Below are 26,497 nucleotides of genomic sequence, written 5' to 3'. Positions count from 1 at the left end.
AGCAAATGAGGAGCTTAATCGGAGTTCAAGAAATTGATCTCCCTAATTCAAGTTGGAATTAAGGGGGTGAATGTTGGATAATTCCAAGCTTGTGGAAACTTAACATATTATTAGATGTTTAATATGTTAAGATAAACACAATAAGGAAACCTAGAAATAGGAAAAGGAAGTTTCTATTTAGGTTAGGTTGTGTTTTCCATATCACACATGTTAAAGGGAATTGTCTTTCATATAAATATAGGTCTAATGGAGAGGTGTTCCATATGATCTAAGTGAAACATATTGAGAGCTTTAGTTTTGAGTAGTTTCTAAAGCTAATAAGAAAAGTTATTCTTATAATTCTTTGTGTTTCTAAGAGATTTGAAGATGAAGGTATACATATTTTAAAGTGGGTGCACGTTACGTACGTACGTATGTATTCGCCACTCGTCACTGGTATAATGATGTTAGTTTTCTGTGTCGCAGTGGACGTTTTAAGAGCCGTAGCGAAGGGGTTACACCAAAATAACTGGGATTTCACTGTAGATCCATGCGACGTCGCTTCAACCGTAGGAGGATGGAGAACTCCTTACACAGACAAGAACTTCGAAAACAATGTTACTTGTAACTGCTCCTCCTCCGTTTGCCATGTCACCAACATGTGCGTTCCTCTCTCTCTCTTTGTTCCCTTTTAAAAAAATATATTTGTTTTGTAAAAAAAATAAATATCTGATCTTTGTTTATAAAATTTCCATTTCCATGATCAGGTTTAATATCAAGCATAAATAAATGATTTTTGACATTCTACATGTTCGACTTTATGAAGTACGAGGTCTCATTTTCCAAGTATATTACCTGAAACAGAAAAACCAATTCAAAACAAACCAAATTCTATAAATATTTGAACGCTTCATATTTTTCTATATAACCAAAAAATAATACTTCCTCTGTTTCATATTAAGTGTCGCTGTAAAAAATTTTTTTCGTCACAAAATAAGTGTTCTTTTCGACTTTCAATGCAAAATTTATTAGTTTTATTTAGTAATTTATTTTTTTATTGGTTGAATATGGCTAGGTATATTGGTAATTATGTTTATATATATGAAATATACATAATTAATTGTTTCTTTAATCTGTATGCACAAATCCAAAACGACACTTAATATGAAAATCTTGAAAATCGAACCAAATAATTTTTATTCGTGAATTGTATAGCTAAAATGTTATTTATATTTATTTTTAAATAGAAAGATGATTGTCAGTTACATGAATAAAACACTATTGTATGTCAAACAACTTGAACAAAGTAATATATTAAAAATATAAAATAACTTTTTTAGAATAAGTCACCCGCAATTTTTGTATGAATTAAAGTTTCGACCAACAAAATTTCTATAAATTATGTTATTAACACTATCAACATGGGAATGAAAGTCCATTGACTAATTTTGAGAAGTAGATTTTAATAAACATAAAAATGGAATACAAAAATAATAAAATGAAAGCCAATTTTTATATATTTCTCATCTAAATTTTAATATTAAAAAAATTAAAATGGTGCAGATTTTTAACTTATTTTCTTCAACTTTCGTGCTGAACAGAAGTGGGCTAAAAATAAATAGGCCTATATTTTTGCAAACAGTATTTGAAAGCTCTTCTTTCTTTTTCCTCTTAAATCTTGGACAGAGTTGTCAAGGGACAAAACCTAAATGGATCTCTTCCTAAAGAGTTTGCAGAACTTCCTTTTCTGCAGGAGATGTAAGAATAGCAAATATTATCCCTCGAACACTTCCTTTATTACAATATATGCCACTACTAGTATCTTTTATTAACTAACTTAATTGATACTTTTTTTCTTTCTTTTTGCAGTGATCTGTCTAGAAACTTTCTCAATGGTTCAATTCCTCCCGAATGGGGAGCCTTGCCACTTGAAAAACTGTATGTATATATGCTTGTCTCTGTCCATATACACTTTAAATCTGTGCATAAATGTGTAGATTGATTTGTTGGATGATGAAATGCAGTTCCTTACTTGGAAACCGAATAACTGGTCCAATCCCAAAAGAGATTGGAAACATCACAAGCCTTATCATCCTGTACACTTCTTTGATCGCTCTCTCTCCTTAAAAATGTAAAATTTTTAGATAACTCATACATTGGTGATAATGTCTTGATTTGATTTTTTTTTGTGGAACATTTGGTTTTTAGTACCTTGGAATTCAACCAGATTTCAGGTAAATTACCTTCAGAGCTTGGGAATCTATCAAACATTAACAGAATGTAAGAATATTTGTCCAAGTTCTTTTACAGGCTACAGAAACTTTCAGAGAATTTACTAGTGTTGAGGCTATGTTTTATCTTTGTAGGCTTCTTAGCTCGAACTACTTGAGTGGAGACATCCCAAGTACATTCTCCAAACTTACAACATTGACTGATTTGTAAGACTTAGTCTAATTTTCTTTCATTTCGTAATGCATATTACATATATATATATATATATATATATATATATATGAATATTAACATATATTATACCTTGATTTGTAGCCGTATAAGTGACAACAAGTTCACTGGAACTATACCAGATTTGATCCAGAACTGGACAAAACTTGGAAAACTGTAAGCAGTTCTTTTTGCGTAATCAGATTCTTTAGTTTCTTGTATGGGTATTGGTGACTTACAAATGAGTGAAATGTTGTTGTGTTGCATGCAACAGGGTTATTCAAGCAAGTGGTTTGGCCGGACCAATTCCTAGTACCATTGGTTCTCTTACAAAGTTAACAGACTTGTAAGTACACCAACTTTGCGTGTGTGATTCGTTGTTGTCACCTTTAGTAGAATCATTATCAATAGTATTTATTGTTTCCTTTCTTAATTTTGTTTTGTAGGAGGATCAGTGACCTGAGCGGACCAGAGTCTCCATTTCCGCCACTACAAAACATGAAATTGTTGGAGACATTGTTAGTTTGAGTCTAAGACTAAACAAATTCAGTAATAGTTTCTTTCCACTTCATTTGAGCTTAACTTCTACTTCCACTCGCTGTTCCTTTACAGGATTTTTAGGAACTGCAATCTTCCAGGAGAGTTACCAGCGTATCTTGGACGGATCACATCATTAAAGCTCTTGTAAGTAAACTCTTTTATCCTTTGCCCAGCATAAAATATGAAGAAAAAAAATTCAAGATGACATTGCGAGACTCATTTTTCAGAGATCTTAGCTTTAATAAGCTAAGTGGACGGGTTCCAGTAACATATAGAGCTCTTTCCAACGTAGATAACATGTATGACTCTCTGCTCCTCTCTTCTTTTTTGGTTTAAAATCTATCTATGGATGAAATTTAAATGATCAGTTGAATTTTGTTTTCTAATCTTCCAGATATTTTACAAGTAACATGTTAAGTGGGGAAGTGCCAACTTGGATGGTAGACAATGGAGATAAGATGTGAGTTTTCTTCAACGATATGTATATATATATAACACAATATTTTGTAGTGACACAAATAATATTTTGTTTCGTTATTTATATTGCAGTGATCTAACTTACAATGACTTTACCAATGATCTAAGAACCGCAGAATGTCAGAAGAATGCTGTGTAAGAAGAACAATATAATTCCATAACTTCTCGTGCCTTAAAATATCAATATACATCTTACATTTTCTTGTTTCTTTTCATTCATAGGAATATGTTTTCAAGCACAAGCCCTATAGTGGCGAATAACCAGTAAGCCTTTTTTTCTTCTATTTTAAAATCGTCTTGCTCATTAACATCTGGGAAATATTCTGCCATGGTTAAAGCAGTGAGACCAACTTTCATTTCATAAGACTATGGCTACTTCTCTCCAACACTGACTAGAATATTGATATTATGTTGTTATGTTTTTCTACAGCTCAAACGTTTCGTGTCTGAGTAGCTATAAATGTCCCAAAAGTAAGTCTTTGCACAAAACCATATCGCTAAAAATTTAGTAGCGCATCTGACTTAACTTTTGTTATTCTTAAGCTTTCTATGGACTTCATATAAACTGTGGTGGTTCTGAACTTACAATCAATGGGACTAAGTATGATGCTGATACATCGGATAGACCAATCTTCTACGACAGTAGAAACGGTTGGGTTTCAAGCAACACCGGGAAGTTCTTGGATGATGAGCGGTCTCCCAATGAAGTAACCTTATGGGCAAATACGTCAGAGCTTAGTATAGCAGATCCTAGTCTTTATACACATGCACGTCTCTCTGCCATTTCCCTCACTTACTACGCATTTTGTCTTGGACAAGGAAACTACACTGTTAATCTCCACTTTGCTGAAATTGTGTTCACTGGCAACCAAACATTTAGCAGTTTGGGGAGACGATTCTTTGACATATACGTTCAGGTAATTTACTTTTTACTTTTCTAAAAAATGTTTGAAAAGATTGTAATGCTTTAAATCAACTGGCGTGTGTGGTAATGTGCAGGGAAAGTTTGTGCTTAAGGATTTCAATATAGTAGATGAGGCAAAAGGTGTTGGAAGAGCTGTGGTTATGCGTTTCCCGGTCATGATTACAGATGGGAAACTTGAAATAAGATTGTTCTGGGCTGGCAAAGGAACTCAAGGTCTTCCTACAAGAGGTGTATATGGTGCTCTCATATCAGCTATATCCGTAGATCCAAGTATACTTTGCAAAACTTGAAACTATCTGACAGAGAGAATTATTTGAGTGTTTTTTGTATTTATCTTTAATGATCTTGTTGTAGATTTCATTCCACCTAAGGAAGCTGGCACCGGAAGTGGTGGTGGAAGCTCTATTGGCACGTTGGTTGGTGCTGTGGTTGCTTCGACGTTGTTTCTTGTGCTTTTAATCGGTGGTATTTTATGGTGGAGAGGTTGCTTAAGACCCAAGAGTCAGATGGAAAAAGGTACTCCTTCTGTTTTTAAATACATGAAGTTTTAGGAAAATTTGTTTATTCCAAACTAGATGATGTTTTCAACAAAGTAAAAGTTAATAACAATTAATGTTCTATTATCAATGATATTATGCAGTTTATTTTAATATTGGTCAAATTGTGGTTAGCTGAATAGTTGTTGATATTTTTGTTTAGAAAATGTAAAGAACTAAATATTTTTTAATTTATGTATCTACTATTAAAATATCATCTATAAAAAAAACGGAAGTACTTAGTAAGACTTACTGAGTTAAAAGTCTATATATGTTTTTCTCAAACTTAAATATCTTTATTCTTCTTCTTCACCAACAGATTTCAAGAACTTGGATTTCCAGATAAGTTCCTTTTCGTTGAGGCAAATCAAAGTTGCTACAAACAACTTTGATCCAGCAAACAAGATTGGAGAAGGTGGTTTCGGTCCTGTACACAAGGTTAGTATCATAAAGTAGTTGACATCTTTTAAATATTATTTGTGAAGTGATTTCACACCTGTCATTTCCACAATTATTTTCACCAAAAAATATGACATGATATTAAAATTGATGACATGACTTATGGTTAAATGTGACATGTATACTACATTTAATGTTAATCTCATTTTTTTGTAACTTTTGATAATACGGTAATAACTAATAAATCATCATTAAAATAAATCTATTCACATATGTCATTAAATAATTTGATAATAGAACTAAGAAATATTTTTTAAAAAATTGAAATATTATTTAAGTATATTTTTATAATCATACAATTTTTATTATTAAAAATTTCGAAATGTTATACAATCTTTATAAAAAGATATTATTTTTAATCGTAATATCATTTATTTCTTGTTGATATCTAGATTTTAGAAATTCTGTTTATTTTTATATTTTGATAGTTACAAGAAAAATTATATCAATTTTACTTTATTTTATACAAGTTAATTTAATATATCTTAACCAAAATAAACAAATAAAAATCTATCTAAATTATGATTTTAAATATAATTTTAATTAAATTAAATTATTTATTTTATCTTAATTTTATGTTTAACTAAATTAGTATTTATATTAAAATATTGGTTTAAAATAACAAAATCTAAAACATTAACAAAATTTTATTTTTAAATATAATTTAAATTTAAAATTTTATTGCTACACATAGTGCAGGAAAACACCTAGTTGTTATGAGAAAAATAGAATGATGAACAATATTTTGTTTATAAAATAAATATTGTGTGCTTTTATGCATACTAAAAAATATTAAATCTGATAATAATATATTATTTTGCGATTAACTATTTTTAAAAATCTAAATCAATCGAATATTAATAGATATAATTATTTTTTTAACAATATAATTTACTATTATTTATTCATATAAAATGCATTGAAAACATAAACAAGTATACATTTTTTTGCAACAGTTATCTTCGGGTAACAGAGAGAGTAGTTGTCTAAAGGTTTTGTATATTGTATGAACCCAGGGAACGTTGACAGATGGAACAGTAATGGCGGTGAAGCAGCTATCATCAAAATCAAAACAAGGGAACAGAGAGTTCTTGAACGAGATTGCTATGATTTCTGCTCTACAACATCCACATTTGGTTAAACTATATGGATGTTGCGTCGAAGGTGACCAGCTCTTGTTAGTCTACGAGTACTTAGAAAACAACAGTCTCGCTCGAGCACTTTTTGGTTAGTGCACCCTTTCTAAAAGCATTAAAATGCATATGTTAGTCTGTAAAAATATTTCTTTTGTTTCTTAAAGGACCTCAAGAGACTCAAATACGACTAGATTGGCCAACTAGGCAGAAGATTTGCGTTGGAATAGCTAGAGGTTTAGCTTATCTTCATGAGGAATCAAGACTCAAGATTGTACACAGAGATATCAAAGCCACTAATGTCTTGCTAGATAAGGAACTCAACGCAAAGATTTCGGATTTCGGTCTTGCTAAGCTTGATGAAGAAGAAAACACACACATCAGCACACGAGTGGCAGGAACATAGTGAGTCAAACAAGAAGTTTCAGATCTATGAAGATTTCTTATAACCAAAACAAACTTGTTTATGCAGCGGATACATGGCTCCAGAATACGCCATGAAAGGTCATTTGACAGATAAAGCAGACGTCTATAGTTTTGGAGTTGTGGCCCTAGAAATCGTTCATGGAAGAAGCAACACGATCACACGTTCCAGAGTCGAGACCTTTAACCTTCTTGACTGGGTAAGTTATTATTTTTTCGACTCTAAACCCTAAATACTTTTCTGAAACAAAATGATGACTCTGAATCTCAATATATTTCCAAAGGTACACGTTCTAAGGGAGCAAAACAAACTGATGGAAGTAGTTGACCCGAGGCTTGGAACAGATTACAACAGAGAAGAAGCAATGACCATGATCCAGATAGGGATCCTATGCACCAGTCAAGTTTCGTCGGAAAGACCATCCATGTCGACGGTGGTGAGCATTCTCGAAGGAAGTTCCACGGTGAATGTTGAGAAGCTTCTTGAAGCTTCGTTCAACAAAGGAAGCGAGAAAGACGAAGAGAGCGTGAGGGCGATGAAGAAGCATTACGCGATGATAAATGAAGAGGAGATGACTATGTTGGATCAGACTATGAGCACGGACGGACCATTCACGTCGTCTTCTACTTCCACGGCCAACGCCAGCGATCTTTACCCTCTTAAGCCTGATTCTGCTTATTGGAACTCTAGGGCCGTTTAGTTATGCATCATGTTAAAAGAAAAAACACTATGAAGCAAGTAACTGTGTGTTTTCTTTTTGTTTTTCTTTTTTGTAAAATTTACTTTTGAATTGTGATAAATTTGTGTTTAAGATAATTAGAAGGTACTACCCAGCGTTAAAAAAACAAGACGATTAGAAGGTTATGTTTCTTGCAGATGGTCTAAAACATTTCACTTGGACCGGCCTAAAACGTGTTCCAAGACATTTTATGCTTAATATCTTTGACTCTTCAAGTGGAAACAGTTGGTGCACTACGGCTCTGTTCCAATCTCCTCCGCTTGGCTGCAATAGATCAGTAACCATTAAAGAACTGCCGGATTTGGATGCTGGTCCCATAGGTTGTTCTTGAGAGGTAGCACTCAGCCACCGTTCCGACCAGGCTTTATTAAAAGATTGACCATCGCCAATAGAGAAAGTATCTACAAACTAAACAAGACAGAGGTAGCAGTCTCTTCCAACAACATATAAACAGCAGAGAGCAGATCATTAGCTAAAGTCTTAAACCATCAACCATTCATGGTATTAAGCAAATCACATCACAAGATAAGACACAATAGTCCCTTCTTACAACATGTAAAAAGCAGATTATTAGCTAAAGTCTTAAACCACTAACGAAATGGTGTTAACTAATCAGATATATTTTCACGTACTAACTATTATTATCTTCCAACAGAAATCACTGACAAGGTAGCTAATTTCTCTCAAGTAGAGCCTGAGAGAGATGAGTGAGATTACGAAAATTCGACAAAATAAAAAGCGCTTTGTGAGTGGATTGCAAATTATATAAAAACATTAGACAGCAAATAAATAAAGCGATTAAATGAATAGATTAGTTTTTAAACAAGGACTGAGGAATTTCAGGCACGGATAGACACAGCATACAAGAGCTTAATGCCACCGTATGAGTGCGAGAGAGGATCAAGTGTGAAGACAGAACCAGACCACTCAATCTTCCCCCAAAGCTCGTGTGGGTGGCGTAACTCCAGGGAAATCTCGGCAGACCAAATCTCCAAAGGCTCAGAGCCTAGAGAGCTAGAGTTCCAGAAGACGACAATGTTCTTGTTCTTATCAGACTTTCTGCAGAGTTTGCTGATATCATATTCGGACAGCTCATCCAAACCCTTCACTTCCTTCCAATTCAACTCATACGGGGAACACCACAGTATTTTCCCACGGGAACTACCACAGAACAAGAATCCCCCAATCCAACACCAATCGCTTCGGTACCCTGGCTTAGAATCTGCTACTCCGTTTGATATACTGTTATCACTTGGTGAGAAGGAGAAGCTTTGACCATCCTCATCCACCGCGTAAACCTCATTCTTTTGTAACATCAACATGCTTTGTCGGATACTGAGGGGCATCTTCCTCGGACTAGTTACAGACAAGAACTCCCAGGTTTCGGTGTCTAGATCGAACACTTCTGCCCAGTTCGAGGAATCAGCGTCATCCCCGCACCCTCCAAGCACGTACATCTTCTGGTCTATAATGTTTGCCGACGCTGAAGCACGAGGCATCTTCTGTTGGATAAGCTTGGAATATAAGTTTCCTTTTCTTTATTGTGTTATGATTATCTATAAGATTAGGAATATGGTTTTCTGATAATACTAATAGAATTAGGAGTTATCTAGTTCTATATATATGGAGATGCATATTGTGTTGCATAAAATTATTGTGACTTGTGATTTGAGCTTGTGATTGAATAAATAAGAGAGGGACTTCTTATTAAGATTGTGATTCTTAAAGCTTTGTGATTCTATATTTGGTATCAGAGCCATCATATAACAAAAGCTTGAAGAAAACAAAACAGCAAACATGAGCGAAGCTAAGGATGAAATCGTGTTACACAAGGAGAAGGGGCCTGCCTCTATAAAGTTTCCAATGCTAACTTCTTCGAACTATACTGTCTGGTCCATGAGAATGAAAATAGCACTCAAAGTCAGCGAAGTGTGGGAAACAATTGATCCAGGAGTTAAAGACGAGAAGAAAAACAATATGGCAATAGCGTTTTTATTCCAGTCTATACCAGAAGCTTTGATCCTTCAAGTGGGGGATTTAGATACAGCGAAAGCAGTGTGGGATGCAATAAAGGCTAGACATGTAGGAGCAGAGAGAGTAAAGGAAGCAAGATTACAAACTCTAATGGCGGAATTTGATAGACTTAAGATGAAAGACGAAGACACTATCGATACATTTGTTGGAAAAATATCAGAAATCACCTCTAAGTCTGCCTCACTTGGAGAGATCATTGAAGAACCAAAAATCGTAAAGAAATTTCTTAAAAGCTTACCAAGACGACGATACATTCAGATTGTTGCTTCATTGGAGCAAGTCCTTGATCTCAATGCCACTAGCTTTGAAGATATAGTTGGGAGGTTAAAAGCTTATGAAGAAAGAATAGGAGAGGAAGATGAGGAGCTTCAAGATGATCGAAGCAAACTACTATACTCCAATGCAGAACACGAACAGTATGGAGGACGTGGAGGTCGAGGACGTGGAGGTCGATACAACTCACGGGGAGGACGAGGTCGAGGTAGATACAGCAACTTCCAACAACAGCGGGAAGCCTATCGACAAGGTGCTCAACGTGATGTCTCTCACATCACTTGTTTCAAGTGTGACAAACTTGGACATTACGCAAACGATTGTCCAGACAAACTGCTTAAACTACAAGAGACCACGGAAAAGAAAGACGATGATACACAAGATGCCGATGAGTTGATGATGCATGAGGTAGTCTATCTCAACGAACAAAAGGTTAACCCAAGCATCTTCGACTCTGACCTCGACAATCAAGACTTGTGGTACCTTGATAACGGAGCTTCCAACCACATGAGTGGAAACCTATCCTTCTTTGATAAGATTGACGAAAAAATAACTGGTAAAGTGCGCTTCGGAGACGATTCCCGTGTCGATATCAAGGGAAAAGGCTCCATTCGGTTTGTATTCAAAGGAGGCGCTAAGAAGATACTAAACGATGTGTACTACATCCCGGCGTTAAAGAGCAATATTGTAAGCCTAGGACAAGCTACTGAAGTTGGCTGTGAGGTACGGTTAAAAGGTGACACGCTAATGCTATATGATCGCAATGGACATCTCATGATCGAGACTGTACGATCAAGGAACCGTCTATACAAAGTCACCTTGCAAACAGACAAAATACAATGCTTACAAATAGCATCGAGTGAATCATCAAAGTGGCATGCGAGACTCGGTCATGTTAACACTGAGACGATGAAATTAATGATAAATAAGGAGCTTGTCACTGGCATTCCAAGGATTATGGTCGAGAAAGAAACATGTACATCCTGTTTGCTTGGAAAACAGAGTAGACAACCGTTTCCGCAGAAAACTCAATACCGAGCAACACAACTTCTGGAACTCATCCATGGAGACCTTTGCGGTCCTATTACTCCTGCTACACCAGGACAGAAACGTTATGTTTTTGTTCTTATTGATGATTGCTCCCGTTACATGTGGACTATTTTGATGAAAGAAAAAAGTGAAGCTTTCGAAAGCTTCAAGCGGTTCAAAACGATGGTCGAACAAGAAACAAAAACTGAGATTCAAACACTGAGAACGGACAGAGGCGGTGAGTTCACCTCTCACGAGTTTGATAACTTCTGCAACAAGAACGGTATACGGAGACATCTTACAGCACCCTGGTCGCCTCAACAAAACGGCGTTGTCGAACGACGAAACCGTACGTTACTCGAGATGACCAGAAGCATATTAAAGCATATGGATGTTCCTAATCACCTATGGGGAGAGGCAGTACGACACGCTACTTATTTGATTAATCGACTTGCGACAAGATCACTTAGTGAGAAGACACCGTATGAAGTCTTGCGGTCCAAGAAACCAAACCTTAATCACTTAAGGGTTTTTGGATGTGTGTGTTATGCAGTATCAGATAAAACTGGGAGAAAGAAACTTGATGACCGCTCACGACGTCTAGTACATCTCGGGATTGAACCCGGGAGCAAAGCTTACCGGCTCCTAGACCCATCGAAGATGAGAATTGTGGTGAATCGCGACGTGATCTTTACAGAAGATGTAAGCTGGAAATGGAATACAGAGAAACAGAGTAATGAAAGGAACCTTGGAGGGTTCGAACTCAAACTAAAGGGTTCCCTTGAGGCGCAAGGTACGGAGGAATCAGGAGATTTGCTTGGTAATGACACTCCAATCGAAGTGGAGGATGATGATGATGATGATGAAACAGAGGATGAGCAGCCTCAGCTTGCGCCAAGGCGATCAACAAGAATAGGTAGCAAACCCGCCTATCTAGATGACTACATTCTTCTTGCTGAGGAAGAACACGAACGGCTTCTTATGATCATCAATGATGAACCTTGGAGCTTCTCGGAAGCAAAAGAGCTACAAGTCTGGCTCGATGCTTGTAGAGACGAGATAGTCTCGATTGAGAAGAACAATACATGGATCCTTGTTGACTTGCCTATAGGAGTGAAACCTATCGGATTAAAGTGGGTTTTTAAACTGAAACGGAACGCTGATGGGAGTATTATCAAGTACAAAGCTCGACTAGTAGCCAAAGGCTATGTTCAGAAGCATGGAATTGATTATGACGAAGTATTTGCTCCGGTAGCTCGAGTGGAAACCATCCGTCTTGTCATTGCCTTGGCCGCAGCGTCCGGTTGGGAAATACACCACCTCGATGTGAAAACTGCCTTTTTACACGGTGACTTGAAGGAAGAGGTATTTGTGTCTCAGCCTGAAGGGTTTGAGGTGGCAGGACAAGAAGGAAAGGTGTACAAGTTAAGAAAAGCTCTGTATGGGCTAAAGCAAGCTCCCCGGGCGTGGAACGTCAAGCTTAACAAGATACTCGTTGGTCTGAACTTTCATCGATGCTCTAAAGAACCATCTCTCTACAGAAGGCAGGACAAAACAAGCCTGTTAATCGTTGTGGTCTATGTAGATGATTTACTCATAACAGGTTCGTCTCTATCAGCCATAGTCAAGTTTAAAGAGAGCATGGCAGTTGAGTTTGAGATGAGTGATCTTGGTAAACTTACATACTATTTGGGTATTGAGGTATATCAATTTGATGGTGGTATTACGCTGAAGCAGAGCCGTTATGCGACTAAACTTCTTGAGGAAAGTGGTATGGGTATGAGTAATTCAAGTCATGTGCCTATGGATTTTAATGTGAGGTTATCAAAGTCACCGGCTGAAAGAAGCATCGATGAGACAGAGTACAGAAGAAATATAGGTTGTCTCCGCTACTTACTGCACACTCGTCCAGATTTGAACTTTAGTGTTGGACTCTTGAGTCGATATATGCAAGAACCAAAGGAGTCACATGGTGCAGCTTTGAAGCAAATCCTAAGGTATATACGAGGGACTACGTCTCACGGTATTATGTTCACTCGATCCTCAAGGCTGGAAATAGTTGGCTTCAGTGATAGTTCACATAATGTTGACGAAGATGATGGGAAAAGCACAACGGGTCATGTATTTTATCTTGATGATAGTCCAATCACATGGTCCTCACAGAAGCAAGAGATAGTTGCTCTGTCATCGTGCGAGGCTGAGTTTATGGCTGCCACAGAAGCAGCAAAGCAGGCGATATGGTTGCAAGAGTTGCTTGGCGAGGTCATGGGAAAGGCATGCGAGAAGGTGACATTAAAGGTGGACAATAAGTCTGCAATTTCACTTACGAAAAATCCTGTTTTCCATGGCCGAAGCAAGCACATTCATCGAAGGTTTCATTTTATTCGCGAGTGTGTTGAGAAGGAGCAGATCGAGGTAAAACATGTACCGGGCATTGAACAGAGAGCAGACATACTGACTAAATCGTTGGGAAGAACAAAGTTTGTTGAAATGAGAAACTTAATCGGGGTCAAGAACGTGAATGAAAATGAGCTCAAGCTTACGGGGGAGAATGTTGGATAAGCTTGGAATATAAGTTTCCTTTTCTTTATTGTGTTATGATTATCTATAAGATTAGGAATATGGTTTTGTGATAATACTAATAGAATTAGGAGTTATCTAGTTCTATATATACGGAGATGCATATTGTGTTGCATAAAATTATTGTGACTTGTGATTTGAGCTTGTGATTGAATAAATAAGAGAGGGACTTCTTATTAAGATTGTGATTCTTAAAGCTTTGTGATTCTATATCTTCATGGGCGGAAGAGACTGCCAAGTGTTATCGAAACAATCGAAGAAGGAGACATCCGAAGTGGGTTTGCCGTTTACGAGTCCACCGACAACAAACACCCCAAAACTCCTCAACACGAAAGCGGACGATGATTCCGGAGGAGCCTTGTCGGATTTTAGATGGATGGGTTTCAGACGACGGTGCACGGGGTTGAGGATAAACCAGCGTGGGGTCGGTTCTGGTAAGATGTGCAACCACAGGTAGATGTTTGACTCGAGACAACGCATCTGGAATCTCAATAGCCGGAAATCAAGGGAAACGATGAGAGATCGGTGTTCCTTGGAGGCCATAGCCAAAGCCGCGAGGTCTACTCTCGATACCTGAGCCAAGCACTTCATAGCCACTTCTTGCGGTAACGACCATATCCCACACATCTTCGTCTTCTTATTCTTCTTCCTCGTTCAAGCAAAAGCAGAAGTTATTAGTTTCGTCTTTGACATGCCTGACTCTATGTATATATATATATAAAGGATAATACCATCTACACACGTTTTAAGGAAATAGAAAAAGGAAATAATACTTTTCTAAACACAAATTATATAATAAAAATCTATGCACACTTTTGAGGAGTCGAGACTCAAGATTGTACACGGAGACAGCAAAGCCACTAATGTCTTGCTGGATAAGGAACTCAACGCTAAGATTTCGGATTTCAGTGCTTGATGAAGAAGAAAACACACACATCAGCACACGAGTCGCAGGAACATAGTGAGTCAAACAAGAAGTTTCATCAGCTTTATATATGTAGATTTCTTGTAACCAAAGCAAACTTGTTTATGCCGCGGATACATAGCTCCAGAATACGCCATAAGAGGTCATTTGACAGATAAAAGCAGATGCCTACAGTTTCGGATTCGTTGCCCTAGAAATCGTTCACGGAAGAAGCAACACGATCACACGATCCAGAGTCGAGACCTTCAACCTTCTTGACTAGGTAAGTTATTATTTTTTCGAATCTAAACCCTAAATCCTAAATACTTTTCTGAAACAAAAAAGATGACTATGAATCTCTCAGTATGTTTCCAAAGGTACACGTTCTAAGGGAGCAAGACAAACTGGTGGAACTAGTAGACCCGAGGCTTGGAACAGATTACAACAGAGAAGAAGCAATGGCCATGATCCAGATAGGGATTCTCTGCACCAGTCAAGTTTCGTCGGAAAGACTGTCAATGTGTACGGTGGTGAGCATACTAGAAGGAAGTTCCACGGTGAATGTTGAGAAGCTTCTTGAAGCTTCCTTCAACAAAGGAAGCGAGAAAGATAATGAGAGCGTGAGGGCGATGAAGAAGCAGTACGCGATGATAAATGAAGAGGAGATGAATATGTTGGATCAGACTATCAGCACCGACGGACCATTCACGTCGTCTTCTACTTCCACGGCCAACGCCAGCGATCTTTACCCTCTTAAGCCTGATTCTGCTTATTGGAACTGTAGGGCCGTTTAGTTATGTATTATGTTCAAAAAAAAAAAACACTATGAAGCAAGTAATTGTGTCTTTTCTTTTTGTTTTCCTTTTTGTAAAATTTACTTTTGAATTGTGATAAATTTGTATTTAAGACAATTACAAGGTTATGTTTCTTGAAGCATAATATGAGATATATTTTTGCTGAAGGGAATCAACATGTCCAAGACAATTTTAGATGAAATAATGCCAGTGAAGATAAATTATTGTTTCTTTTATTAACTAGGGCTGTTTAGACCGAAGTCTAACTAACCCCACATGGAGACACTATGGAACTATGTTTGATTGCTAACCATAACAGTTAATTTGGATTATATAAGTTATACGAAAATATTGTTGTAGTTCTTAGTTCTTACAACATCTGTACATCTGTTCACAAATGATTGGCTTGTATTTGTTTAATAAGATCCATCTATACTGCCGTTTAGAATATTGCTCTATACAAAACTATTTTCAACTAAACTTAATGAATTGATTAAATATATTAATATGCAGGTCAATAAGTTTTTTCACGGGGTGGCACAAATTGAAATCCTTTTAAACTGAAAAAAAAAACACAAAGAAACGTCTTCACAAAATATTTATGGTGCGAACAAACCGATCAGAGCATGATTTAATTTTGCACTAAAGGTAATATCATTAAATTTGTTGACCGTGAATATTATGTTACTATAATTTTATAATCAACATCTGAAAAAACATTATAGAAAGTTCACGTCTTTAAAGAATACATGTCTCTAAAGAATACAGGTCTAACTGGTAACTATCTCATGAATACTAAAAATAAATAGGAAAATAATGGATAAGAATAAAATTATGTAAGAATGATGAGGAATGGCTATTTTATATGAAATTTAGTGAGAAACAAATTTATTCTTTAATTCTCTACAATAAAAAGAATAAAAAGAAATAATTGTTCCTACAAATGGTAAACTTTATTATGAATGCATTATTCATCTTCATTCATTTGTCAGCATTGATAGCCTAGATATACACAAACAACTGTTCATATTTGATTTTAAGATTTCTTACCAAAACGAATATCGCATTATATGGCATTATAGTTCATGTATTTGACTCAAAAAAACAAACAACAAAATTATATATATACATATGGGTGTATAAAATCCCAGGTGTGTATTTGAATCTCTCTTTATCTCTCGCTCTCGTCTGTGGTGAAATGGGTTACAGGATAACGCCATTTCTTATGGCTCTATGTTAGTGTTGTCGCTCCTCCTCCTTCTTCCTCTTCTTGCAAAGGGATGTGATATGTTCACGGGACAGTGGGTGAAGGATCCTTCCTACCCTCTCTACGATCCTTCCACGTGTCCATTCATAAGACGCGAATTCGGTTGCAAGAAAAATGGACGGCCGGATCTCGACTACCCTACCTTCAGATGGCAACCACAGGGATGCAAATTAGCATGGTATCATCAGTTAATCTATAATACCTTTTTAATTCTTTCTTTGTTGTTGTTTCTAGATGTTTTGCATCAAATGTATCATTGTGAATATATAACACACACACAAGCCAGCAAATTTCTTGATTTTAACGTTAATTATCATTTATCACACTTGCCTTAAGAAGCCACCGTTATTTTACTGTTTTGTTGTGTAGGTTCAATGGAGTAGATTTTTTGCAGAAAAATAAAGGGAAGAAGATAATGTTTGTAGGTGATTCTCTTAGCCTAAATCAATGGCAGTCTTTGACATGTATGCTACACTCTTCTGTTCCCAAGTCTCCCTATACTATGACCACAGAAGGCACTATCTCAACCTTCACATTCCAGGTAATAATAATACACTCGTTCTGGTTACGTAAAATATATCTCTCAAATAGAAAACCGGGATGAGTTAAACCAAACTAAACCATAAATGCTTAATGTATTCAGGAGTATGGAGTTGGAATAAAGTTTGATAGGAATCCGTATTTGGTAGATATAGTGAGTGAGAAGATTGGGAGCGTAATGAAGCTTGATTCGATCAACGATGGAAAGAATTGGTTAGGAATGGATACACTGATTTTCAACACTTGGCATTGGTGGAGCCGTAAATCGTAATTCTTCACCTTTGCCTATTCTTGGCTTAATTAAATCACTAGAAGTTTATGTTCGAATTGTTTTGGGCAGATGGGATTATATTCAAATAGGAAGTAACTTCACAAAAGACATGGACCGCATGGCGGCATTCGAAATCGCACTTGGAACTTGGGGCAAATGGGTCGATACCGTGGTAGATACTAGCAAAACTAGAGTATTTTTCCAAGGAATTTCACCATCTCATTACAAGTAAGTTGTTATACACATTTTCTTAATCGGCAATCAATCAGATATTTTAAACTTTCATTTTGTTTGTTTGGTAGTGGATCTCTATGGGGTGAACCAGCGGCACATAGTTGCGCGGGACAGACGGAACCACTTTGGGGGACAAGTTATCCAGGCGGATTGCCACCAGAAGTTGGAGTTTTGAAGAGAGCACTCGGGAAAATTACCAAACCGGTGACATTGCTAGACATTACTATGCTTTCATTGCTTCGCAAAGATGGTCACCCTTCCATTTACGGTATAGGCGGCCGAACCGGCAATGACTGCAGCCACTGGTGTCTCTCTGGCGTACCAGATACTTGGAATGAGATTCTTTACAATTATATGCTTTAGTAAGAAACATTTAAATATAGGAAAACAACATTATAACATATTTGTTATTGTGTTTGATTCTACATTTGAATCTGAATAAAATAAAGGTCCGTTTCTAATAGACTACATTTTTGTTATTGTGTTTGATTCTACATTTAAGTAGGACTCCATAATTCGACTTATTAAGGAACAAATAAATATAAAATATGCATTCGACGAGTGAAATCAAAGAGGGGGTAGTGAGGTTGAGAAAGGGGATGGATGGTGTGCGACCCAAGCAAGTAAATCGGATGATTACAGGCAAACTACGAATTCGTTAGATTAATAACTTCCATTACGAACAAAACACGTATGAAATTACAAAATTTTCAAGCAATCTCTACATTACTTAGATAACAATGGAATACTGAACGTGAATTAAGAATCATATTCATGCGTTAGCTATGCTCAAAGCCAGACAACCATGGAGAAATCACAATGGTCTTTGCATGATCACCTAATCTCTTACGGTGAAATTCTAAGTAATAGAAATATAAACTATCACAGATACGACAAAAATGGTCCTCAGCTCAGTGGTAGAGCATTTGACTGCAGATCAAGAGGTCACCGGTTCAAACCCGTAGGGCCCTTTATGTTTTTATTCTTTTTCCCTTTCGAAACTGTCTTCTGCTCATTCTACCTTTAGTCCCCTGAATATATTCATTTGTACATCCTAATGTTAGAATGCAAGATCAATTCTAGAAGAGCTACAAGTGTCATACCTGTACCATGGTCTCAAAACTCTTTGCTGGTCGTCTTGTTTTCAGCTTTCACTTATGCAACAAGTAACAGGAAACAATCAGCCACAGATCTTCTTACCAAAGGAAGTCATCTTTTCCTTCTGGGGATTAGATATATATTTTGAAGTAAAGCTGTGGATTTAAAAGGAAACACAGAGAGAAATCTCTTTAACAGCAACAAAAAGAAAATTAGAGTATGAAACAAATCAACAATCCTTCTTTATTATACTGTACTCTACAGGCTTCACCGTATCTGATGCTGCTGTCTTTGGTTCTGTCTATGGTGACGCCTTGATCTCTCTTCCAAGGCACAGAACTGAGCATAGTCCCTCCAGCTATAGTAGTGACACCTGTGAAAAAATATGTTCAAAAAGGACTCTTTACATCATTGAAGTTTGATAATTGTTCAAAAAATAAGAATGCATACCTGAATCTCCAATTATGGCTAGGTTCAAAGTCAGCAACATAAACATTCCCTTTATCATCCATTCTGACTCCTTTTAGTTTTATGATGATTAAAACGAGCCTCGCTATGTTTTCCATCAGCATGTCTCATTTTACTTTGAAATGATCCAGCCACCAATCTTCCCTTGCTGTTTGCACACACATACTCCCTCCGTTCCTTAAAGATACATATTCTAGATAAAAATTTTGTTTCTAAAAAAATTATTTTTTACATTTTCAATGCATGTTTTATTAACTAATTACAAACTTCAAAAATTTTAATTGCACTAATTAATTTTTTATTGGCTTAAAATTGTGGAAAGAAGAGAAACACAAAAAATTATGCAAATTTAATGTGTTTTATTAAAATATGTGAAAAAACTAGAATATTGATCGTTTAAGAACAAAGAGAGTATATTACAAACAAAGTCAAAACAATCTCCAACCCTCAGGGGCGGAGCTATTAACACATATATTCTCTCACTCCGGTCAAGACACGTCACTAAAGGCCGGACTCGTTCAAACGTAGTGGTTGCGTTGCGGATGCGGATGGTTTCGGTTTTTCGCGGTTTTAAGAGATTTGTACGACTCGTTCTGCGGTTAGAAATTGATACGTTTGCAGGACACTTGTGACTAGTTAACTACCAAATGCAGTAGCGGTTAAATAATAAATTAACAATATTTACATTTATATAATAATAAATATATCAAAAATCATAATATTATAATAAATATAAAAATTATATTTAGAGTGTTATAGTTTTAAATGATTAAAAATTATAAAAATATTTTTATTTTAATTTTTTTCAATATTAATTAAAATATAATAGATATATTTTAGTATTCTTATAATTCGAATTTAAAATTATTATTCATTTTTGTAATTATATTGTTTTTTTAAAAGAAAAAAATTATCTTCCCGCAAATGCAAACGCTAGCTGAAACTAGCTTTTAAAATTAAGAGGTTTAGAATGGTTTGAAGCAGTTTGGAGCGGTCTGAGCGATTGTTGCAAAACGCCAACAACTAATACTAACCGCAAAAGCTGTGTTTGCGGGTGGTAGCGGGAAAACCAGTCATACTCTAAATAGGCGACATCTGTCATCTTTCAACGATTCGCTGACTGGTTCAAACGCAGCGGTTGCGGTTGCGGTTGCGGGAGTTTGTGGATGCGGGCAGTTGCGGTTTCTAGCGGTTTTAAGAGATTCGTACGACTGGTACTGAAGTTAAAAATTGAGGCGTTTGCGGGTGACTTATGACTGGTTAACTACCAAATGCGGTAACAGTCAAATAATAAATTAACAATATTTACATTTAATATAATTATAAAAATATCAAAAATCATAAAATTATAATAAATATAAAATTTATATTTAGAAAGTTATAATTTTAATTTTTTAAAATTTATTGAAATTATTTTTATTATAAAATTTTATAATATTAATTAAAATATAATAGATATATTTTAATATTTTCATAATTTCAATTTTAAATTTTTTATTAAATATTTTTACTTTTGTATATATATTGTTTTAAAAAAAAAATTTACCTTCTCGCAACCGTCCGCAACCGCAAACGCTAGCTGCAGCCAACTTTTGAATTTATGAAATTTGGAGCGGTTTAAAACGGTTTAGAGCGATTTGAGTGATTGTTGCAAACCGCTGACAACCACTACTAACCGCAAAAGCTGCGTTTGCGGATGGTAGCGGGAAAACCAGTCGCCCCCTAAATGTGTTTTTTTTTGCTCAATTAGTTATCTTCGTTACGCTGTGTTTATGGGATCTGTCTGTGCTTATGTTACGGCTCGAAAGCCCAATAGATTCGATTCAACCCTAATTTTTGTTTGACGAGAAGAATGGAGTTTAAGGCTTGTCACTTCTCTTTGGTCTGCAGCGACTTCTGATATTCCTTAGTATCACTGAAACGCTCTCAGTTATGTCTTCTTCGTGTTCAATCCCTTCTTAATTCGAACAGTCACGATCGAGCCTTGAATCCGATCTTTTTCTTATACTTTCTCTGATGCCTACAATGGAGTTTCAAGAGATTGGATGACTCAAATTGTTGTGAAAAATCTCTGTTTAGTCTTCTGTTCTAACCAAAACAGTGCAGAGTCATCCTCTAATCAAAATACAAGGTTTATTACATAGAGGAGAAAATGCACCAGAAGCGAACGATGCATTTTCTCCACTATGTAATAAATGTTTTTGAAGATCTTTAAAATTTCAGGAGGGAGCAATGCTGCATAAGATTACATGATAACTTCAGCTCATGATCCTTTCCCTGTCTGTATGGAAAGAAAATGCACCTTAGCTTCTGGGAGTGTATCAATTCTTCACTACCGAGTTTAACTAGAACACTGAATTGATTGTGTGTGTGTGACATATTGATTCAAACTTTTTTTGGGGTTCAAGTTTAAGAGAGCACACCTGTCATTTATTTGAGCAGCAAATGTTGTTTGATTCAAGAATGATTGAAAGCTCTCAACTGTCCTTCGTACCTCTTCTTATCAAAAGACTAATGGCCAGGGCAAGATGGTAGAACATGCCTCTTCCCCAGCAAGAATTGTTACGGATTCCTTCTCCAAGCCAACCGAGTGAGTCATCTTCTCCAATTCCAGATCACGAATCCAAGGCCCAGGAGGAAAAGGAAACTAGCTCAACTGGCTCTTCTATCTCCGATACACCCCGAAACCAAACCATCCATCTTCGGTTCTGGTTATAAGGATTGGTAATCTAAACTCGGAAACAACTGATTCAGAGATACACTCGAAGTGCTTGTCCATTGGCTCTCTCGAAGGGCTTGCTAGGATTAATGAGGACAGTGTTGAAGTTTCCTTTCGAGCTAGAAGCATGAACGAAGCAAATTCTATACTGGAACTGAAGATGTTTGGTTCTTGATTTAGAATCTTTGAAGGCTGTTGTTGAATTACACTCTTGTTAACTTCTCTTTGCAGGCTAAACGAAGCAACCGTAGATCACTCTCAATGGATGGCTGAGGTTGTACCAGAAGCCGATGAAGCTTCTAAAGAACAAATGGGTAGGAGGATCAGTAGTTCTTTCGAAGATATGAAGACGCAACTAATGATGCGACACATTCTTGTGAGAGACTTGGAAATGTTGGTGCACTCGGTAGTACATCTGGAGAATCATCCAATGGATCACGAAGGAACTAAAGCTTTGGGATGTTTTCAAGAAGCCTAATGGCGCTTTTGCTTATTTGTCGAGTCTCTACTTGATAATCATCAATTGAACTGGGGTTAGTGTGCCAAATTTTTTAAGTTAGGGATTGTAACGAAACTATCACAAATTACAGGATGAGGTAAAGTTTTTGAACCCCGTTAATGTTTTTTTATGGGCTAGTGATCTGCGCAAAGTTGCTTGAAGACAGTTGTTTGGTCTGTTTTGTGTGTGTTTTGATAAGACATTGTTGTGTGTGTTTTGTTACTTTCTACAGGTTGAGCTTGCATGGATGTTTTTCTTTTTTTTTTTTCTGTACATAAACGAGTTCATATCTGTTTTTTGTAATAATGATTTGATCATTTTAATCTGCAGTGTTTTTGTCTTTCTTTTAACGTTTGAACTAGTGCGGGTGTTGAATTTTTTTTTGTACTTTAATATTTTTTCTTGATTAGTATTATACATTTTATATGTGTTATCATATAAATATTTGTATAAGTATTTGAATAATTTTAAGTTTTTATTCATCAGAATCGAACCCAAGTGAAATCGGCTAATATGGCTACTTTTGGTTATTAGATTATTTTAGATTATTTTTAATTTGAATTTAAAATATTCAAACTGAATCGGTTAATAGGTTACTTTTAGTATAAATATCTGAACATATTTAATATACATCAAAACTGAATCTATACGAACTTGGGAAGATCCGACCCGAAACCTACATAAAAATTTATAATACCCAAATGAAGCCTAATTTTGTAATCCAAAAATTTGATATTTAAAAGATACAATTCGTAGTTGAACAGGTACCCGAATATCTATGCCTAACGGATTATATAAACAAATAAACTTTTTTTTGACCATTCTCTTGTCACAAATGGAGAAATCTCTTAAAGATTATTTGAGAAGTGATTTGTATATGTGTCATCACTATATTCATAACAGAAAAAATGACATAGTTTAAGAAAAATATGACACATCATCAAGTTAACGGTGACATGTAAAATTTTGTATATTAAAATTTATGTTTTTGGTAATTAAATATGGCAATGATTATTTTCTATATACAGATTTTTTATTTTTGCAAAATTTCATAATATAATAATGACTAATAAATTTTATATCAAAAATATTTTTTTTGCATAAATATTTATTTTGGTATGATTTTAGAAATATGGTAATAGTTATTTCTTTTTTATATATATATATATATATATATAAATAATATATGTCACATTAATAAATAAATAATAATTACGAATATAAGATTTTTCCATCAATTTATAAATCATATTTTTATTATTATATATATTATCAAATAACTGAAGTTATAATTATATATTTTTATCAAATTATATATGTAATTATATTAATGTATATATTTATTATAATTTATTTCTATATTTAAAATAGAGTATTTAAGTAAATTATAATATGAATAAAAATATTCTTATGAAATGGATCTGTATGACTTTTTACGGTAGAAAAAATGTTATTTATCTTTTTATAGAGAAAAATATCATAAAAAGAGAATGGAACTCTTTGAATTATTCATTATTTATTTTCTATCTATGTGATACTATATGGAAAATAAAAATTCGGGGATATATTTGTGGTTAATGTGGTAGCTGAAAATTAGGGTCGTGATAAGCTAAGTTAGTAGGTAGGTGATTGATTTTAGGAATATTTTGTAACTACAAAGATATTAAGTGCAGTACACTTAGTAAAATAAACTCCATGGAAGTCCGTATTTTTTAAGCCCTCGACAAGCTGTTCTCGGAAAAATCATCATTTTTAAGAGCGGATCATCGAAGAGGTCAAAATTACCGGGTTCCGACTCTCGGTTTAACATGGCTCTTTTTTTTTTGCGGCAAGCGGATAGTGTGGACATAGCTGAATTGGTTTCTTGTGTATGCCCTTGTTTAGCTAGATAGAGTTATGTTTAGGTTTATTTTTGTTTTTCTGTTTCTTGTTATTCTTTGTAATTCTGTCAAAAACTTAAAAGCTTGGTAATGATATCTTTACATTTTTACCAAAAAAAAAAACATAACACAAAACCGGAACTCAATTTCACAATTGGATGTAAACCGAGTCAAATTTGTAATATGCATTCTTATGCTAAATGTGCTTAATGTTACACGAAGGTTTGGTAATGCTTCTGTGTTTTAAGTTACAAACTGTATTTTATAATGTTATAAAATATCAAAGAAATGAAAAATGCGGTAGCTGCGGTAAACTGAACCGAGTTGTAGCCTGGTCTGAGGTTCAAAGATATGATTATTTATAGTGGTTTTCGAGTTGGGCTGGTAAAGCCCGATTGGTAAAAAAAACGTGAAAACCTAATTATTTACTAAATAACTGCACTTAGGGCCTGACTGGTTCAAACGATGCGGTTGCGGTTGCGGCTGCGGGCGTTTGCGGATGCGGGTGGTTGCAGTTTCTAGCGGTTTTAAGAGATTTGTACGACTGGTTCTGCGGTTAGAAATTAGTGCGTTTGCGGGATACTTATGACTGGTTAACTACCAAATACAGCAGCGGTTAAATAATAAATTAACAATATTTACATTTTATATAATTATAAAAATATCAAAAATCATAATATTATAATAAATATGTAAATTATATTTTCAAAGTTATAGTTTTAAAATTTTAAAATTATAGAAAATATTTTTATTTTTAAATTTTATAATATTAATTAAAATATAATAGATATATTTTAGTATTTTTATAATTCCATTTTAAAAAATTTATTAAATATTTTTATTTTTGTATTTATATGGTTTTAAAAAAAAAAGAAAAAAAAATTATCCTCCCGCAACCGCCCGCAACCGCAAACGCTAGCTGGAACTAGCTTTTGAATTTAAGAAATTCGGAGCGGTTTGAAGCGATTTGTAGCGGTTTGTATGATTGTTTCGAAACGCTGTCAACCGCTACCAACCGCAAAAGCTGCGTTTGCGAGTGGTAGCGGAGAAACCAGTCAAGCTCTTAATGACGATGGCACAAGATGTAATCTACTAATAATAGCAATCCTAATTAATTCCAAAGATTGTGAATCCACTTATGTTGAAAGATTGTGTCTTTTGAACAATTAAAAGTTGTGTTTTTTAATTTTAAAATAACTATTTATATTGAAAGAATGTAACCATTTATATTGAAAAGTTGTGACTCTTCATATAAGTATTATTACAAAAAGACACAACCTTTTAATTCAAAAGATGTGACTCTTCAAACAAATTTTTGAAAATCTATAAATAGTCCAATGTCCATGCCTTCTCAAAGCATAATTTTTACTAATCAATAAAATGGCAAAGAAAAAAACAATTAATAATAGCAAACCCAAACAATGTTGAAAAATTGTGTGTTTAATAGGAATTTTATTTCTTGTTAAAAGTTGTGTCTTTTCATTATATATTAAGATGTGTCATTTCATTATTTGTTTCAAGAGTTGTGTATTAGTTAGTATTTAAATTATAAAGATGTAATTATTTAAATGAAAAATTGTGACTATTTATATATGTATCATTTAAAAATAACTACCTTTAAATTAAAAAGATGTGACTATTTAAATTGGAAAGTTGTGACTACTCATATAAGTATTATTTCAAAATAACCACCTTTAAACTGAAAAAATGTGATTATTCATCTATATGAAAGTTGCATCTCTTAATCTTTTCTAAAAAAAAAAGATTAATTTTGTTTTTCTAATATGCAACTTTTGGATTTTTTTTAAATAGTTAAAATATCTTAATAAGTGTCTTTTTACAATTATTAGGTTTAAGAGTTGTATCTTTTCAATATAAAAATATTGATGCAAAATATGGTTTAAAGTTAGCTTGAAAAATATGTAATATTTATCTACAGATGATTAAAATTGTGGTCATATAATAAAAGCCATAAAATTATGTGTTATCCAAAAGTGACTATAAAGGAACCGTTCTAAATGTGATGAATAGTTGCATCCCTTTCACAAACAATTACAATGCTTCGGTGATTAAATAAGTGACTGACTTTGCCCTTCAGCAATTATATAAGTGACTGACTTTGCCCTTTCACCTATAATTTTGTTACTGTTCACTCCCCGTTAAATTAAAAAACGGTAGAAAAGAATTCATCGAAATAAAACATCAACAGCATTATTATTTTAGAATCAATTTTGGTTTTTTAATTTTATTTAG

The 26,497-nt window shown here is 34.8% G+C and overlaps 4 protein-coding genes across 6 annotated transcripts; 2 read left to right on the top strand and 2 right to left on the bottom strand.

Annotated features, from left to right (window-relative positions):
• The first annotated feature begins 425 nt into the window (after positions 1 to 425).
• Positions 426 to 7,731, top strand: LOC125609048 (probable leucine-rich repeat receptor-like serine/threonine-protein kinase At3g14840). 3 transcript variants are annotated; one of them, XM_048779833.1, is made up of 23 exons: positions 426 to 640; positions 1,666 to 1,737; positions 1,849 to 1,917; positions 2,004 to 2,075; positions 2,188 to 2,259; positions 2,346 to 2,417; positions 2,527 to 2,598; positions 2,696 to 2,767; positions 2,868 to 2,939; positions 3,034 to 3,105; positions 3,189 to 3,260; positions 3,356 to 3,421; positions 3,511 to 3,573; positions 3,661 to 3,702; positions 3,869 to 3,909; positions 3,982 to 4,355; positions 4,438 to 4,633; positions 4,718 to 4,879; positions 5,219 to 5,337; positions 6,375 to 6,585; positions 6,659 to 6,896; positions 6,964 to 7,114; positions 7,199 to 7,731. In XM_048779833.1, the coding sequence occupies exons 1-23, from the start codon at positions 441 to 443 to the stop codon at positions 7,613 to 7,615; spliced, it is 2,997 nt and encodes a 998-aa protein (XP_048635790.1). In that variant the 5' UTR covers positions 426 to 440; the 3' UTR covers positions 7,616 to 7,731. The 3 variants fall into 3 exon arrangements, with proteins under 3 accessions (XP_048635790.1, XP_048635791.1, XP_048635792.1); XM_048779834.1 differs by lacking the exon at positions 426 to 640 and adding an exon at positions 785 to 804; XM_048779835.1 differs by lacking the exon at positions 426 to 640 and having other exon boundaries at positions 2,004 to 2,110.
• A 645-nt stretch (positions 7,732 to 8,376) lies between these two features.
• On the bottom strand, positions 8,377 to 14,242 carry LOC125609049 (F-box/kelch-repeat protein SKIP6-like). Its single transcript, XM_048779840.1, has one exon. The coding sequence runs from the start codon at positions 9,151 to 9,153 to the stop codon at positions 8,494 to 8,496; it is 660 nt and encodes a 219-aa protein (XP_048635797.1). The 5' UTR covers positions 9,154 to 14,242; the 3' UTR covers positions 8,377 to 8,493.
• LOC125608692 (putative F-box/kelch-repeat protein At4g39600) lies at positions 13,778 to 14,197 on the bottom strand. Its single transcript, XM_048779140.1, has one exon. It carries the CDS (start codon positions 14,195 to 14,197, stop codon positions 13,778 to 13,780), a length of 420 nt encoding a protein of 139 aa, XP_048635097.1.
• Positions 14,243 to 16,465: 2,223 nt separating the features above from the next.
• LOC106423525 (protein trichome birefringence-like 41) lies at positions 16,466 to 18,043 on the top strand (the record flags this gene model as incomplete). The annotated part of the gene is made up of 5 exons (XM_048779139.1): positions 16,466 to 16,713; positions 16,905 to 17,076; positions 17,179 to 17,342; positions 17,416 to 17,574; positions 17,649 to 18,043. Coding segments are annotated over 5 exons (1,038 nt in total), but the record flags the coding sequence as incomplete, so codon positions are not given.
• Between the last annotated feature and the right edge of the window lie 8,454 nt (positions 18,044 to 26,497).

This window comes from Brassica napus, chromosome A5, assembly GCF_020379485.1.
Source record: "Brassica napus cultivar Da-Ae chromosome A5, Da-Ae, whole genome shotgun sequence".
Lineage (NCBI taxonomy): Eukaryota > Viridiplantae > Streptophyta > Magnoliopsida > Brassicales > Brassicaceae > Brassica > Brassica napus.
The sequence above is the reverse complement of the archived record's forward strand: the minus strand, read 5'-3'. Positions and strand labels throughout refer to the sequence as shown.